This window comes from Acipenser ruthenus, chromosome 16, assembly GCF_902713425.1.
Source record: "Acipenser ruthenus chromosome 16, fAciRut3.2 maternal haplotype, whole genome shotgun sequence".
NCBI lineage: Eukaryota > Metazoa > Chordata > Actinopteri > Acipenseriformes > Acipenseridae > Acipenser > Acipenser ruthenus.
Genome location: NC_081204.1, coordinates 15,689,331 through 15,706,906, shown reverse-complemented (window position 1 = coordinate 15,706,906; position 17,576 = coordinate 15,689,331). Strand labels below are relative to the sequence as shown.

At 41.4% G+C, this 17,576-nt stretch overlaps 1 protein-coding gene across 6 annotated transcripts in view; it reads left to right on the top strand.

The window, feature by feature from the left end:
• LOC117412610 (inositol hexakisphosphate kinase 1-like) overlaps window positions 1–13,290 on the top strand; it is a 32,191-nt gene extending 18,901 nt beyond the window's left edge. For 5 of the 6 annotated variants that reach the window (XM_034021120.3, XM_034021121.3, XM_034021119.3 and 2 more), the window contains exons 3-6: window positions 5,465–5,669; window positions 8,422–8,603; window positions 8,912–9,087; window positions 12,087–13,290. In XM_034021120.3, coding sequence (XP_033877011.2) covers window positions 5,465–5,669; window positions 8,422–8,603; window positions 8,912–9,087; window positions 12,087–12,659 — 1,136 coding nt within the window. In that variant the 3' untranslated portion in view covers window positions 12,660–13,290. Of the gene's footprint in view, window positions 1–441; window positions 687–5,464; window positions 5,670–8,421; window positions 8,604–8,911; window positions 9,088–12,086 lie in introns of those variants that run through there. The other variant, XM_058988902.1, reaches the window with a different exon arrangement.
• Window positions 13,291–17,576: the final 4,286 nt, after the last annotated feature.

The following is a 17,576-nucleotide window of genomic DNA, read 5'->3' as shown; positions in this document are numbered from 1 at the left end:
TTTCATTTATCATGCTGTGAGGCTGACATCACCCAAGGAAGGATCATGGGGCTTAAGAGCAGCTATTAGCAAGTCTGCAGAATGAACCCGTAAACTGCTACTCCTTTCTGTTTACCCCCAACCATGTTGTGTGAGGATGGCTTTCTCTGTGATCAGCTGTAATTGATCACCATAATCAATTTTGATTATCACCTGATTTGATGTTTAATACAACAAGGAAATAATTTTGCAGTGCAGTGTGTATGTGGTTCATCAATTAGTGCTGAGACAAATATTCGAACAAACACTGCTTGAAAAATGATGACGTGTGTAATGTAAAGAAGTGTGCTTCTCTTTGTTTAATACGTAATATGATTGAGTACCGATTTTTTATTTTTTATTTTGCTGTAATATGGTACATTATACTTTCCAGCTGATTCAAAATTAAAGACTATTGTTCGCATCCTGGCTGTGCGGAGTCGCTGGTCTTCGCTGCGGAGGCAAAACCTGCAGGGACTGCTTCTCCTTATCGCGCTACAGCGAACCCTGCTGGCCAGCCGCCTAGTGAGCTCAGAACGGACCCCTGCAGGGCTGGCCTTTGTCTTCCAGAGGTCAGTAGCTCGCTGCCATCTGCTCTCGAGTTCCTGGGTGAAGGAGGAAGCTGGCTTGGTCGTGGGATCTCCTGAGCTGTGAGGAGAATTGCTGCGGTGAGGAGAAAAAACAATTGGACATTCCAAATTGGGGAGAAAATCGGGGGTACGGGAGGGGGGGGAAATAATTGGGCACACTAAATGTATATTTTAAAAAAAAAAGTACTAATATTTGAATAGTAGCACTATCACCAATTCAATTTTGTAATTGTAATATTTTATATTAACAGTGTTGCTTGGCATTTGAACGTCCAAGGCAATGGATGATGAGTTGTTACTAATGTGCAGCTTTGTATCAGGAACCTTTTGGACTCGTTTTCTGAACTCTTTAAAGCAATACAATATTGAACATATTAACTAAAACAAATAATCAGCCAAAGTGACAATTCATACTAAAAGAAATATGGATACGATTATAAATTATTGTTCCTACCTTACTGTCCACTTCCGAGAGGTGGAGGGGGTAAATTGGAACCGACATTCTCATTTTACAAACGCAAGGCTCTCTTGGACGGGGACCCGCAGCCTTTACGCACCAGTGGTCTGTCAGGACTCTCAGGTTTGCAGTTGTCTCCGACCCCGGGATGCGTGTCTGTCCATCTGACACAGACCGCCCCACCATATTATTTATTTAAAAGCCTGCTGGTAATACAGCTGCGTTGTGCAAGCTTAAGAATGTTGGCGGGTTGTTGCTCTGCGTTATGTGCAGTAGTTCCTGCTGTGGAGAACTGAAAAGCATGGACCCGGGTACGTCTTGGATCGGAGCAGACTGAAGGACTGAACACTACACTGAGTTGCTCCCCTTTCACATGACCTCCTGTGTGCGGTTGCATGTTTTGATGAAATCCATTTCTTGCTTTTTTGCTGACTGCTTCGCAAGCATAAGCAACTGTGTTTGAAAGACATCCGCGGTTGCTGACAGAAAGAAATGGCTCAGAAGTTTAGTGGATTTTTTGCCCCCTAAAGTACTGAATCGGCTAACTTTTTTCTGCTAGTTTGTTGTCTTTTTTAAAGTTCGATGTTCAAAAGACAGCAAAGTCCAAGTAGGTTAATTTTCCACTGTCTATTTAGCTGTACTGTAGTAATACTGCTAGGGTTAAGGGTCTACTGCTTGCTTTTTAATTCTTGGCAGAATTAATGGTAGTTCTGTTGGGTACAGTATTTTTTTTTTTTTCCAAATGACCGTAACCAGATTATATATATATATATATATATATATATATATATATATATATATATATATATATATATATATATATATATATATATAAAGAAAGAGATGCAGGCATTTAAATCTCCCAACTACTAGCCAATCATATTAAATATGTTAATTGTGTTGGTGCAGTTTTAAGAAATGTAATGTGATTTTCCATTTGTCTAGAGCTTGGTGTCTTCTGGAGCTGAGAGCAGAGCATGCATAGTTTGCAATATTGAACAGCAAGTTCTAATTGTGCTTTTGTGGATTCTATTGCTAAGCCGTTTTGTTCTTCATTAAGTTTTTTCTGTCACGCGGAATGCAGGTTGTAATCACTAATTAAGAAGCTATAAAAATGGAAACGCTAGCCTGTTCATCTGAACAGCTGGGGAACATAGCAATGGTTTGTATTAATTAGCGTTCAGATGTTTACAAAAACAGCAATACACTTACATGTATTGGACTGTAAAGGTTTATTTAAAAATGAGTATTTTTCTGATATCCCCTATAACGTCATTCTGCAAAGCACATCTGACAACGGTACTGAAGCGTTATTTACAAGTATAATAAATGTAAAACTGAGTCAAACAAGTGAAGCACTGCTGTTTTATTTGTCTGCACATGCATATCAATTCTTTGCTGTCAATTGTTTTTTTTTAAACGTTAAAAAAGGAAAAACTATAAACTGAATGCAGTACTGAAAACAAGTTTCAATACTATTCTCAAAACAGCTTGCTGTATTCCAGAGTGCTGTTGGTCCTACAGTTTTGCGATTACATTTGTGTGGATATTTCCCCCAAAACAACAACGAAGATTGACAGTTTATGACGTTTGAAATTAAATCAGCGATAATACAATATCACATCTTTCTGAACAGCTTCTTTACAAGTTTAAATTCCAAATGAAGGTAACTCGGGTTCCACTTGTAATTTATATCTTGCGTTTCTTCTCAATAAATAAATTAATTTACTATTTTAACTCTTATCTCTTCATACAATGTAAAACTTTAGTGAAAAAAAAAGGTATTGTTCAAAACTGAAGATTGTATAACATGCCTAGGTAAAGATCTGCATGCAGCTCCCAACAATTAGGCACAAAACCCCCGACCGGGCACATGCAGATAAGAACATGAACTTGAAGCATATGTGGAAGCGACTGGAAGTGTAAATCACGGTCAGCACATACTAGCATGGAAACAAAAATGATATCCCTCTTCCCACACTCATATTGTTTTCTACTGGTTTAAATAATTATTGTTTGTAGGTATTGTGGCACGCTGTGGGGAGCTCTGTGGTTTATGTACATGCCAGTCTGGCCGAGGACGTGAGCGCTGATTACTGTTTATTACCCATTGCTGTTGTTTACTTACTCCTTTTCTATTTACTGTATTTATTTGGTTATTTGTCTATGATTTACTGACCTTCCCCTCTTATTTTCTTATTTTATACAACCTGTGTTTCGGTTAGCATTATTAATTATTGAATAACTTGACAACAAAGTGCAAACCCACCTCGACCTGCATGTACTGGAGATGCAGGAATTGGTCACGTCGTTCGATTTTACTTGGGGATTTGATATTTGTTTGCACATTTATTTAGCATATGTGTTTATTTTGCATTTGGTGTTTTTGTGGTTTTATATTTGGGGGTAAGGGGGGGGGGGGGGAGTTGGAATGGGAGTGACGACTAACTCACCCCCCCCCCACCCCCCCCACTGGGACCCCCACAATGTCTTCTGGTTGAGTCCTCGACCCTCCATGGGAAATGGTTTGAGAGCCCTGAAACCGTTCTGGTGCATAGTCCTTCACGTGCTCTGTGATATGGAAATGGTTGCCCATAAAGTCTTATGAAATTCAAACAAGGGATTAAACCTTGGTTGTCGCAACAGTGATTTATTTATGCAGTATGAAATCACACCCTTTATTTGTGGCGATGGTTTCCTATGGGTGTTTGTGTCATAATAACCAGCGCATGCCAGACGACCTTTCTGAAATGCTAAACACACTTAGGCTGCTACAATTATCCTTGCTCTCTGTAACCTGCTTCCATAAATACAATAATTACAAATACAAAGAGCATGTCACGTCGTCCCTTTGGCGATCAGACCCCATTGTATATATATTAATAACACCAGGCTCCATCTGCACACTGAGGATAGCTGGGATCAGATCTAATTGTATATACAGTAATAACACCAGGTTCCTCCTGCACACTGAGAATAGCTGGGATCAGATCTCATTGTATATACAGTAATAACACCAGGCTCCTCCTGCACACTGAGAATAGCTGGGATCAGATCTCATTGTATATACAGTAATAACACCAGGTTCCTCCTGCACGCTGAGGATAGCTGGGATCAGATCTCCTTGTATATACAGTAATAACACCAGGTTCCTCCTGCACACTGAGGATAGCTGGGATCAGATCTCATTGTATATACAGTAATAACACCAGGTTCCTCCTGCACACTGAGGATAGCTGGGATCAGATCTCATTGTATATACAGTAATAACACCAGGCTCCTCCTGCACACTGAGAATAGCTGGGATCAGATCTCATTGTATATACAGTAATAACACCAGGCTCCTCCTGCACACTGAGAATAGCTGGGATCAGATCTCATTGTATATACAGTAATAACACCAGGCTCCTCCTGCACGTTGAGGATAGCTGGTTGAGAATACCCTGTGGCAGTAACATAGTGGAGGCGCCATGAGCTTCGTTTCAGTTTAGTTTTCCTATACTAGTCTTAAACACGTTTTAATGTTTTTAACATGTTTGAGAATGTTTGTACCCAAACAGAAAAGGCATCATAAGTAAGACTATTTTTTTTCAATGTGAAAAATGGCTTATTGCAAAGTCTAAAAAAAAGGTATTTCAAAATATTCCACGATCAAACATAAAAAATTGCATTGTAGCAGTCAAAATTGATCTTTTTCTTTTAGAGTTATTATACCAATGTTCCTAAATATTTAAATGCTGACCTGAAAAACAGTAAATGGTAAATTGTAGAATGATTTCATTTATTATGTCCACCTTTTTAAATACATTCTATTTTTACCATCAAACAAAATAAAAACATTAATAAATGTAAAAAGTAAGAGACATGTGATGTGTCCCCTTCTTGTACTGGACAGAGGAATCTTTAGCAGTAATATTTCTGATCTTTGATGCAGCTGTTTTTGTTTTTTCATTGAAGACATTTAAGAAATCATGTGCTGCTGGAAGCAAATTAAACTGGCTGCCAGGTTCCTAAATGCAGTGTAACAGGTAGTGCTTCAATAAGGCCGATGCTTGCTGTATTTATTTAAGTGATAAAGATGTATATTTACAGTATTCTTTCAGAAATGGGAATTTTCACAGGGAACATCATATTACACGGCAATGGATGACTGAAAAAAATACAGCCTTAATCATAAGAAGCGCTCCATCACTATTTTTCTAAATCACTGCAACATGTGTTTGTGTAGAGCATTTAATTGTGTATGTGTGTCATGCATTCCATTTTTAAATCTATCCAGGAAACAGGTTTTACAGTTGTGATGCGTAGGCTACATAAAGTACAGTGGGTGTAGGTCATGTAGGTGATGCTGACAACTCTAGTGTTCTACCCTGCTTGTTTCTCTCCTGTCTCTCCCCAGGCGTGGTGCTGGTTTGCTTCGAGGGGGACAGTGACGGCTACATTCACCTGGTGGCGTATCCCTACGTGGAGAGTGAGGGCCTGGACCACGAGGACGTTCCAGAACGGGACCAGCCACGCAGGAAGCACTCGCGCCGCAGCCTGCACCGCTCCAGCAGCGACCACAAGGAGGAGCGCAGTGCAGTCGAGAGTGACGGCTCCGAGAGGTGAGGACAGACACACAGACACTGCCCTGGGAAATCCAATCCCAGACCTGCTAACCTCGACACATTTTGCGTATCCGCTACGCATTTTGAGTTGGCAATATGCGGGTACGCTTTTACGCAATAACAAGTAATGCATATTTCGCCTGTGGTTAGAGAAAGTGTTGCATCTAACGTCAGGGCCGGCCTTAGGGCAAGGCAAGCAAGATAGATTAACCAATCAGGTTTTGAGTTTAGTTACGTGATAGAATAACCAATCAGCTTTTGAGTTTAGTTGACGATCCAACCTCCGTTTTAAAAAAAAATAAAATAAAAATAAAAAAGTTATCATGGGTTGACTGACAGAAATTCCTACCACCCAGTTTCTTTGTATAATCACTGCCATTCTACTGTAGCCTATCAGGCTTTGTTGAGCTGACTCGCTTGTGTTACAACTGCCAGTTTCGGACACACTGGAGGGAGTGTGAAGTGACTTGTGAGGAAATTATTTATTTCAAACTGGCTACGGTACCTTTTGTTTTTTAATGAATGCATTAGTTATGCATTCATTTTTGTCTGGGGGAAAAAACCCACTTGCGTTTAAAAAAAAAAAAAAACGTGCTCGGTTTAGATAACTGCATCGCATGAGAAGAAAATACAGCTGAATGAGGATTTTATGAGTGGCAAGGGAGTAAATACAAACATTTATTATAATAATATAGTACAATATTTAAGTTTAATATTCTGCTTTTGGCTCATTGTCCCGTTTTTCACAAACGCCTGTTACCATACAGGGATGTCAGTAAAATTCGATTTTATAAAAATGGTCACAGCATTAACATTGTTAATGTGGTTAAGGTACGTAAGGCTTCTGTTTACTTTGCAAGTAGTTTTTTTCCTTTTTTGAAAGTGCTTTGTTTCTCTGTTTTAGAAGCTTATACATTTCAATTTGTTATGTTTTGACAGTAAATAAAATACTAACATACTACGAAAATTGCTATTTTCCATACTTGAAATAATTTTCAGTTGGTATAAATTAAAAAGGTTTTATCTATACTAAGGTAAACAAAATTAAATTTAAACTGAAACAATCATAGCTAATCATCAGTGTAGCATTTAGCTGTTTTATACCCTAAAACAATTCTGGGGGGAAGCCCCCCGGACCCCCCCCGAGATGTCCGCGTGAAAAAGTGCTACTCAAAAAAAAAAAAAATGTCAAGGTTGGCAGGTCTGCAATCCCATTAGAAGAGATCCACCGTGGTGGTCCACATACCTTTTATAGGATCAGCTGCATTCTGTATAGAAGTCTCGACTATTAAAATTGTATCAACAGAAACATTATTTTCAATACATAAAATACATTGCTTTTCCTGTTCTATTTCTCCCAGATCCCTCTCCAGTCAGAGCAGTCTGAAAGCTTAGTGAATAGTGCTCAAGGGTTCCTATGTTTTTTTAATGACTTTTTTATTGTTTGGCATGTGAGAAGTAAAATGTTAGGTGTTAGGCTGCGGTTTCTGAGCCCAATGGATCGATCCCAGGTTGGACTTTTCACTGCTCTCAAATGGTAACCCTTTAACCAGACATGAATCCACATTGGGAACAAGTTGTCATCTTGACTAGGTTGACCTGGTCAGTAAATGTTTAACTATCAGAATACAGGAGGGGAGGGGAGGGGTACTGATTTATTAACAAGACATGACAAGGCCACAAGGCCATATGAGTCCACCCAAACCAGTTCAGGCTGAGTAATCAGCAGATACAAGAGTCCACCCAAACCAGTCCAGGCTGAGTAATCAGCAGATACAAGAGTCCACCCAAACCAGTCCAGGCTGTGTAATCAGCAGATACAAGAGTCCACCCAAACCAGTCCAGGCTGTGTAATCAGCAGATACAAGAGTCCACCCAAACCAGTCCAGGCTGTGTAATCAGCAGATACAAGAGTCAACCCAAACCAGTCCAGGCTGAGTAATCAGCAGATAAAGCCATCCAGCTGTGTTTTGTAGAGTGTTCCAATAAACACACCCTGCAGTAGAAGAGACTTCAAGAGTGCACTGCCCAGCAGTGACTTACCAACCTGGCTCTACATTCACATTGACCACCTACATCTTTCACATGGTGTGAAAACAGATCATATGTATTGTAATGTGTCATAGCTGAGGGTAGGAATAACAATTAAGATTCATCGTGTTAGTTTGGAAATGCAGAATTCCTAAGGTACTGCCAGCCTCACTGCTGGCACAAAGGTATAAAATGAATGCATCCAGTGGTACAAAATAAAATCCATGACTTACAAAAGAGAAACGCTGTTGTGTGCAGTAGAATGGGGGTTTCCTTTTCATTATATGTTTGATAGTCATTTATAAATTCTGTTCTATAAATGAATGTGGTCAAGCAGTGTTTGTTGAAATAGTAGGATAATTGTGTCAGCTAAATATTTAGGGATATATTTTTAAAGCGTTTACTCCAGTCTTTTGATGAACTCCTATTTTTTTTTTTTTTTTTAAAGAAACTGTTGTACATTTTACAAAACCAGAGAAATAAATGATATACCTAAAGGTCTCTTCAGCACTCGCATAGGTGTTTGTTCATAATTTTGTAACCATTAACATTACTTATTCTCCTTTCAAAAAATGGGAGTTAAAGACTTGAGTAAACGCTTTGAAAATATCACACTCGGTGTGTACGCCATCATAGGAGTGGATGGGTGAAGCGCGATGGTTATCGGAGTGGAACTCCTGGTGTGTGTGCCTCTGAAGGCCCCTCTGGTCTCTCCCAGTCTGCAGGATCTGAAGAGCCCGCGCATGGAGCTGCATATCCAGTCGGACGTTCCTTTCCAGATGCTGGATGGGAACAGCGGGCTGAGCTCCGAGCAGATCAGCTACAACCCCTGGAGCCTGCGCTGCCACAAGCAGCAGCTGAGCCGCATGCGCTCCGAGTCCAAGGACAGGAAGCTCTACAGTATCCTTTCACTGGCCTCGCTTAGTTTTTGCTGGAGTAGGCTTATATTGATTCCATGCATGAAAGGGTAAGGATTCACAGTTCACCTGGACTAGGGTGCCATCTAGACAGCTGGTAAGGGTACTGCCGGATAGGAAATAGTAGTTGCCCATGTGACATACTGTTTGCAGGATTTGTAAAGTGTACACTTTTATACAGTAAGAGTAATATTTTTTACAGTAGCATCGTTTGCGTGTGGGTTATTGACGATGGAGTGTGTTGCATGTCCTGCTGTTGCTGGAGGACTCCTTGACTCGCTCCCTTCCTAGAGTTCCTGCTGCTGGAGAACGTGGTGCACCACTTCGAATACCCGTGCATCTTGGACCTGAAGATGGGTACGCGGCAGCACGGGGACGATGCATCCGAGGAGAAGGCAGCTCGGCAGATGAAGAAGTGCGCGCAGAGCACCTCGGCCACGCTGGGGGTGCGCGTATGTGGGATGCAGGTGAGACCAGATCAGTGTGTGTGTGTGTGTGTGAGAGTGATGCAGGGAGACCAGGTCGCTGGGGGTGCGTTTGTGGGGGATGGATAGTCCAGATCACTGAGGGTGCATTTGTGGGATGCAGGGAGACCAGATCGTTGGGGGGGTGTGTGTGGGATGCAGGGAGACCAGATCAGACCAGATATTTTATACATCTGTTATGTATTTGGTTGTTTCTCCTGTTGAATGCATTTTGTTCTGGCTGTATACTGTATAGGCGGTCACATAAGGATATGCATTTCCAATCTGGTATTATAGTAGCAGTATTACAGTAGTGGAGTCCAGTGTTCCAAGATACTATACCTGATGAAACAAATATTTGAAACAATAAACAAGGTCCTTATAAAGCAATGCATTTCAGGTTAAATATTCAGAACTGTTTGGCACCTAAAAACATCCCATTGTAATAAAGTAGATTTATTTCTCATTTTAGATATATTTTGTTGTACATATAACAGATCTTCCTGATTTCCTGTGTCATTTCTGCCTCCTGATTCATTCGGGGAGGCCCATAGTATTGAGAGATCAATACCATTGCTCATGAAACATCAATCAGTGCGGCAGTCTAACATAGAACCTGTCAGCCCCAGCACCTCATATTGGCCCATAATCAGTTATTTAAACAAAAGGCGTGAGCCTTTGTTTTTCTCAACCTTTTGTAGATTGCATTGTTACAAGGGCCTAAACCAGGGGTTCCCCAAGCTTATTTTGCTGCGCCCCCCTTCAGAGATTTTGTTTTTCCTGTGCCCCCCCTTCTAGTTAAAAGTACAATATTTAGAAAAATATGATTTTCATAAAATAACATATTGTAACATTGCATGTAAAATGAAAGCAGGCTCTACACAGGCAGTAGCTTTGTGCTCGAATTCAGCTGTTTATTAGCACAGGTCAAATAAACAGTTAAGGACCACGCCAAAGCAAAACAAAATAATAAAAACCTATCTCTCTGTGCTAAGTTCCAGTCTACCTCTCGCTCTCACTCTAAAAGCTTCTGTCACTCACTTACACAACTGCACTCAGACACGCACTCCTATTTATCCCTTAGTATTAAACCGCGCCCTCCATCCGGCTTCACCAATCCCGGGCATGCCATTCGGACCCCAATCTCCCACTAGCATTCTAGGGGTACAAATGCATGTCCTGGATTGGTGAACACGGACAGACTGGCAACGTGTTGTAAGGTCTTGCTGTAAAATAAACACACACACACAGGAGCCATGCCCCCCTGCTGCTATGCTGTCTCTGCCTGTGTTCTGAGCAATATAATGGCTTTTATTACTTTTTGAAAAACAAAAGAATATCTGAACGAGTATTTAAATTATGAGTGAATATCCGAACATGAAAATCCCATGTTTGTCCCAGCACTAATGAAAACCTGCTGCCGCTGCACTTTCAAATGAAGGAGGGCTGGGCGATAGAGTCGCTGAGCTGCGATAGGTCTGAAACGACACAAGCTCTGTGGACGGGGATTGGTCAGACTAAACATGATCCCTGCCTGGGTAGTTTATTGAGTCAATCATCCTGGAGGCCCACCAAGTCTGCCATTTACCACAGAGCTTTTATAAGCCTGACAGTTTGAAAACCTCTGGCCTAAACGCGTGTCGTGCCAAATATAATTGCATTGTCTGAAATGTTGGGTTGCAACGATCAAGGACTACAGAAGATCTACCTTTTAAACACTTCAGCAAAGACACTGCTGACCACACACTTGAATGGAAGATCCCATTTTTTAAAATCCATTTACTGCAACAGGCTTCTTTCTAATTGCCATCTCCGAACAGCCATTACAGCGTCCCAGATGAATTGTGCAAAGACTAGCATGCATTGTTGTGTAATGAGAGGTATTGATCAGCTTGGCTCTGCTCACTTGGGAATAGGCATTAGGAAGCAGTGGGGTTTTTGTTTGTTTTAACTTCAGTGCAGGATTCTTCCAGTTTAACCCCTTGTACAGCACAGAATCATGATGGTGTTAATACAAATCCAGTTACCCAACATAACGGCTTGCCTTTAAATACAATACCATGCTGTGCAGGGCGGCTTGGTGGTGACGTCCCAGACCAGGAAGCTGACACACAAGTACTGCGGGGTGAAGCACTGCTGCGTGTATTTATTAAATTACAAAATAAATCAAAACACTTTCACAAGATCACAACTCACCGAGCAAAATAAAAACAAATCTCGAACACAAATACTACCTCCACCCTAAACGAGTACCGCTCCGGTCCTTCCAGCACAAGTAACAATTGTTTTCTTTTGCTTTTACTTCCTCTTTCTCCTCCGCTCTCTCTCTCGTGTTCCTCCTCGTTGAACACCCACCGCGACCAGCAAACGCTGCCGGTTTTTATACACGTGGCCATCTCCGGATTAACAATGAATTAATCAATCTGGACATTCTGCACGAGAGTTTTATATCTGTGCGGTCGACAGCAAATCTGTTATTAATTCATTCGCTGCCGACCACGCATTGTCACGAGATGTCTGGCAGAGATGAGCCACTAACATTGCCCCTGCCAGACCACATTTAACTAAAACAGTAATACCATCACCCGTTCTTAAATAAATGCAAAATAATGCATTTTTAAATCCTACAACTACAGCAATAATAACAATAAACCATTACTTTTAAATCATAATACAGCTCAACAATATATTTACCAGCAGAGCTTTGCCTGCTCCACTGATTACATAGGCTCTTCTGCCCTGCCACACATTTCTATAGCGTCCTTTGTGTACTGGCGTCCCACGCTTTACAAACATACAACAAACTAAACACAGCTGCATACTGCTTTTAAGTTTTAAGATTGAAAAATATTGATCGACTCCGAATACAACATGCAAGTCAGTTCCAAAGTGGAGGAGCTACCAAGAGGCTGGTACAAGCTGGTTTGTAAGGAATCAAAGTGCTTATTGAAGTAAGTTCAATACTGAATCCTAGCCTTTCTATTTATTTCTCTGCCTCCCAGGTTTACCAGATGGACACAGGTCATTATCTCTGCAGGAACAAGTACTACGGCCGGGGGTTGTCCAATGAAGGCTTCCAGATGGCTCTGTACCAGTTCATGCACAACGGCAACCAGCTGCGCAGGGACCTCTTCCAGCCCATCCTGGGCAAGCTGCGCAACCTCGTGGCAGTTCTGGAGAAGCAGGCCTCCTACCGCTTCTACTCCAGCTCCTTGCTCATCATCTACGACGGCAAGCAACCAGGAGCCGAGCCCGGGCACAAACCAGCAGAGCCACCAGGACTGGACCCCAGCCTATCCACACAGAACCCGGCCCAGCCTCCGTCGGACCCCACCCCACTGCAGCCAGACTCCCATACCACACCTGGCCAGCCTGCCCCTGCTCCGCTACCCTCCCCACAGCACTCTGCCTGCCCCCCTCCCAAAGTGGACGTCCGGATGATCGACTTCGCTCACAGCACGTTTAAAGGATTCCGCGATGACCAGACAGTCCACGACGGACCCGACCGGGGCTACGTTTTTGGACTGCAAAGCCTCATTAGGATTCTTGAAGGCATTCAAAAGGAAAACCAGTAGCTGGGTTGAACCCACCCCCTTTAGAACCAAGAGGGTGGGGGGGGGGGGCTAAACACACAAACAAACCCATGCAGACTTGTGATAGTAAGGGTAGTCCTTCTCCGTGAAAATCAGCTAGCCAGCTGGCCAATGTTCATTTTTACGGGTCATGCTCAGCTTTATGAATGGGGTTTGGTGTTTGACAACATGAACCTACAATTACCAGTTCTGATAGCACAACCCACAGAAACGGCCTGGATAGCAGTCAGCTGCGTTTAAGAAAAGGGGACGTTTTAATGCCGAGTGGGTACATAGCCACTATGTGGCTCCCAAAAATATTTCAGGGGTTGGCCATTTTGGGGCAGGGGGATTAAAGCCTCCAGGCGCCCGCCCTCTCAGATTGCCGTTTCTCTATTATCATTCGTTCTGAAGTTTTGGGTTAGAAGCAAAACAGGTTCATTATGGTAATTTTGCCAGTTAAAATAAATAAATAAAATGCATACAAAAAAATCACTTCTGTTTTAAGGAAAATAAATCTTGTAGTAAGCTCAACCACTGGACAAAAACCCCACAAAATAATAATAACCATCCCATGGGAATCTATCCCCATTGCAAATACTACAACTTAAATATTAAAAAAATCATAATACAGCCTGCTTTTTGTTTTTTTTCACATGTCCTTCCAGTCTTCTGTCCTTCCAACCCATAACTGTGTGATGTCATGTATTCAATCCAAAGTGTGTGCAGATCATTTACAGCATCGCAGAGCTGTACCCGGTACTGCAGCACCTCTTCAGTGTGCCTGTCTGTTCTGCTGGGGTCTAGAGGGCCTGTGATGCTCAATGGGACAGAGCACCGGGATCCACGTGTGACCCTCAGCCAGGGCCCTGCACCATGACCTCCATATCAAATACAAGGAATGCCAGCCCACCAGAGTTATTGTATCACTGACCCCCCCCCACACTTAATTGTGAATTTTTAGGTTTTTTTTTTTTTTTAGGTTTTTTTTTTTTTAATTGTGATTTACAGATTTTTAAAGAAAAGAAGTAAAATATCTTGATGCTTCCTGGTACCTGATAATGTCCTGTACTGTAGGACACACTGGTTTAAAAAAAAAAAAAAAAAAAAAGACAGGAACCAGAATGCATCAAGTATTTTTTAAATGTCTACATATCCCAAATTTCAAATATAAAAGCACACAAAAACCAGAAGATTTCTAACAAAAGGGGACCAATGTTGGGTTTGTAGCCTTGGTAATCGTTCATTTCAGCCAGGAAGTGACTTTTCGTGACCTTACACAGCTTTCAAATAGCTTAGTTGTGTAACCCTGGCAGCACCAAAGTTTCATATTCATCCCTCCTTGGTTCAGATATAACAAATATATTTCTATATATATATATATATAATCACAGTGATGTTTGTTACTCCATCAGCACATGTAGCAAAGACAGTGTCTGTCTTTTTGTCTTCAGGAATCTATTTCAAATACTTGCACAGGCAGACACTCTCTGAATCCACAGCCCAGTCCCTCTGGGTCTTTAGTGCAGTTGCTGGTTAGGTTACTCTGTAGATGGAATCTTTTTGCACTGCTGCCAAAACGTAGTGTTTTCTTTCTGCACTGTATTGCAGGCACAGTGAAGGTCTTCAGCTGGGGTGCATGTGAGGTGTGTGGAATACAGGGAGATGTACAGCACATTGAGACTGGCACAAGTCCATATACAGAGTCAGTTCATTTTAAATTTCATAAAGAAACTCCAGTGTGTCCATTCTGTTATTGGTTGAAATAACCACTATCTTGGAGCAATGTCACTTTTTGCTATGTTGTGCTTTATGGCAGATGTACTGAGAAACAGCTCAAGGGGCTTACTAAAAAAACTACTGTCACATTCTTTGTGTCCTGTGGGAAAATGTCTGTTCTTTTGAGAAGCCAACATCAGTTGTACTTGAGTTACTGACAGAGAGTGCTCGGGATGTGACAGTGCAGTGGCGTGGGTAATGATAACACCAGGGAGGATTTCACTAGTGGTGCTGTTGTGTTCTCCACCGCTTTCAAGTGTAAGCACTCCAAAACCCAATAAACATGTTTGTACATTCATTCACAATTATAAGAAACAGTGTTTACATTGTTTTTCTTTCTATATTTTTAGGCATAGATTTTATCTAGGGTTAATACAACAAACAACCCCCCCCCCCCCCCCCCCCCCCATTTTCAAATACATAGAGAAGAGAGGAAAGTGTGGGCTGTAGATTTGCCCTTCCCCACTCTGAGGACTTTGTGTGTGCCTGCCAGTGACAGTGCTGATAACAGAAATAAAACAAAATGAATAACAATTCAGAAAAGGAAACTAACCATTCTGAAAAATGTTTGAAGTGAAAATTGCCTCCTCTGTGGTGGATGTTACTGTCAAGTCTTTCCATAGAAACCAAGTAGAATTACTATTTTATTTTTTTGCATGGATGGATTTTTTTTTTTTTTTTAAGAAGATTATAATATTACATCTTTATGACAACTTTGAATGTGAGCGAAAACATTTATTTAAAATACACAAGTGCTTGTTTTTTTTTTCTTTTTGTTTTTTATTTGGGAGTTTGGTGCATCGCTGGTTCTGCTCGTTCTCCAGGCAGGCTGTGGTGCAGCTGCTGGTTCTGCTCGTTCTCCAGGGAGGCTGTGGTGCAGCTGCTGGTTCTGTTCGTTCTCCAGGGAGGCTGTGGTGCAGCTGCTAGTTCTGTTCGTTCTCCAGGGAGGCTGTGGTGCAGCTGCTGGTTCTGCTCGTTCTCCAGGGAGGCTGTGGTGCAGCTGCTGGTTCTGTTCCTTCTCCAGGGAGGCTGTGGTGCAGCTGCTGGTTCTACTCGTTCTCCAAAATTCCAGTACCTCTTCTCCTGTGTCAGATGTCATCTCGTGCATAGAACACCACTCCTGATTCCAGTATTCAAAAATCCAAACAAAACACACATACCTGTACCTTTAAGAAACATTACCAAAATGCAGAGATGGGGAAAAAAAAGAAATGAAATCGCTACAAGCAAGGTAGAAGACGTTTAATCCTTAATGCTATTGGCAGAACACAGCCCCTGTAGGCCTACATGAATTTAGGGACTGCGGCAGCTGATTCTGTATTTCACAACTGGGGAACATATGTTCTGTTTTAAAGCTATTGTTGAGTACAGTTCATTTGTATGATTTATAGTAAGTTACTGCATTGTGTGTGGGGTGCCTGTTCTGGTATAAGAGTCATTGCGCAGTTAGAGCAGCTCAGCTACGCCTCACAGTCCTCTCGTCCAAACTACAAGAGATAACATCTCTTAAAATAAGAGTCACCCTACACACCATGGGTTAACTTGTATAAAATGGCTCATTGGATGTGATTAAAATGAGGCACAGGTCACTTGGGGGCTAAACTGTGATAGTGGTCAGTGGAGAGAGAGCTCTGAATGTGCTACAGTTGCCACAGGATGTGATAAATTAGGGATGCACCCTATGGACCAAGTTGTGTCGCTGGAGTTAACAACATCATGTGGCAATTCAGTGCTCTATGACGAGTACTGTACCTTTTCTACACCATTGCCATTTGGTGCCCAAGTGACTTTAAAACCACCACTGCTTTTTTTATAGTACTGTAATATAATAATGTTGCAAAAATTCTGGACTGTCCCAAGATACCATTAAAATCTATCAGCTTGATCAGCTATGGACCCGTAACATTAATAGCCATCAAGCATCGGTTTTATGTAGAACAAGGTGACACAAGGAAGTGTTAATTAGACATGAACAAAGTTTTTACTGTCTTTTAAATCATTTTCTTCTGCCAATTAAAAAGGGATTTTGAATTCAAACACATGGTATAGTATGGTAATTGATGGTTTGGTTCTGAAAAGATGTACCTCCTTATTCCTCATCTTTCTCTTTTGGTTTCTCAAACTGATTATCTTTCATTCATTTTACCCATCTACCTAGAAATAGAAGTTTATACTAGTATATGCAGTTTAACTACTTTTTCTTATAGACGCAATCATTTCTAAATAGAAATAGAATAAATGATTTTTTGGAAATGTTTGACGAATTTGAAATGTTGTCAGTTTTTGTTATACAAGATTTATAAAGCACATTCTCAGGGCTGTACATCATTTTAAAAACAAATTCCTAAAATTCCATTAACAAATAGTTCTTTAATCCCGATATAAATATAATGTTTGGCATAGGATCCCATAAATAGCGTAAGTACAAAAATATAACCCTTCTGTAAACCATCTCATCAATGGAACAGCTGACAACTTCATCAATGCTGAATAAGGGAACATCTGCAAAGTATAATCCAAATGCAACAGATACTTCCTTTATAATTATTATTTAGCAGATGCTTTCAGCAGTGACTTAAAATATAAAAGTATATAAATTCCAGGCAATAACAATGCAGAACAAGCACATATATATACAAAATAAATATAAAGGAAAATATAAAAAGGTATATAAATAGGAATTTACAAATAAAGATTGAATAAGTGGGTTTTGAGGAGACAGCGGAAAGCAGTAAAAGACTAAACAGTCCTGAGGATAACCGGTAGCTGATGCCATCACAGGGTGACAAGGGAAGAGAAGGAGCGAGGACGGGAGGAAGGAGAGAAGAGAAGGAGCGAGCACGGGAGGAAGGAGAGTAAAGAGAAGGAGTGAGCACGAAAGGAAGGAGAGTGAAGAGAAGGAGCGAGCACGGGAGGAAGGAGAGAAGAGAAGGAGCGAGCACAGGAGGAAGGAGAGTGAAGAGAAGGAGCGAGCACGAAAGGAAGGAGAGAAGAGAAGGAGCGAGCACGAAAGGAAGGAGAGAAGAGAAGGAGCGAGCACGGGAGGAAGGAGAGTGAAGAGAAGGAGCGAGCACGAAAGGAAGGAGAGAAGAGAAGGAGCGAGCACGGGAGGAAGGAGAGAAGAGAAGGAGCGAGCACAGG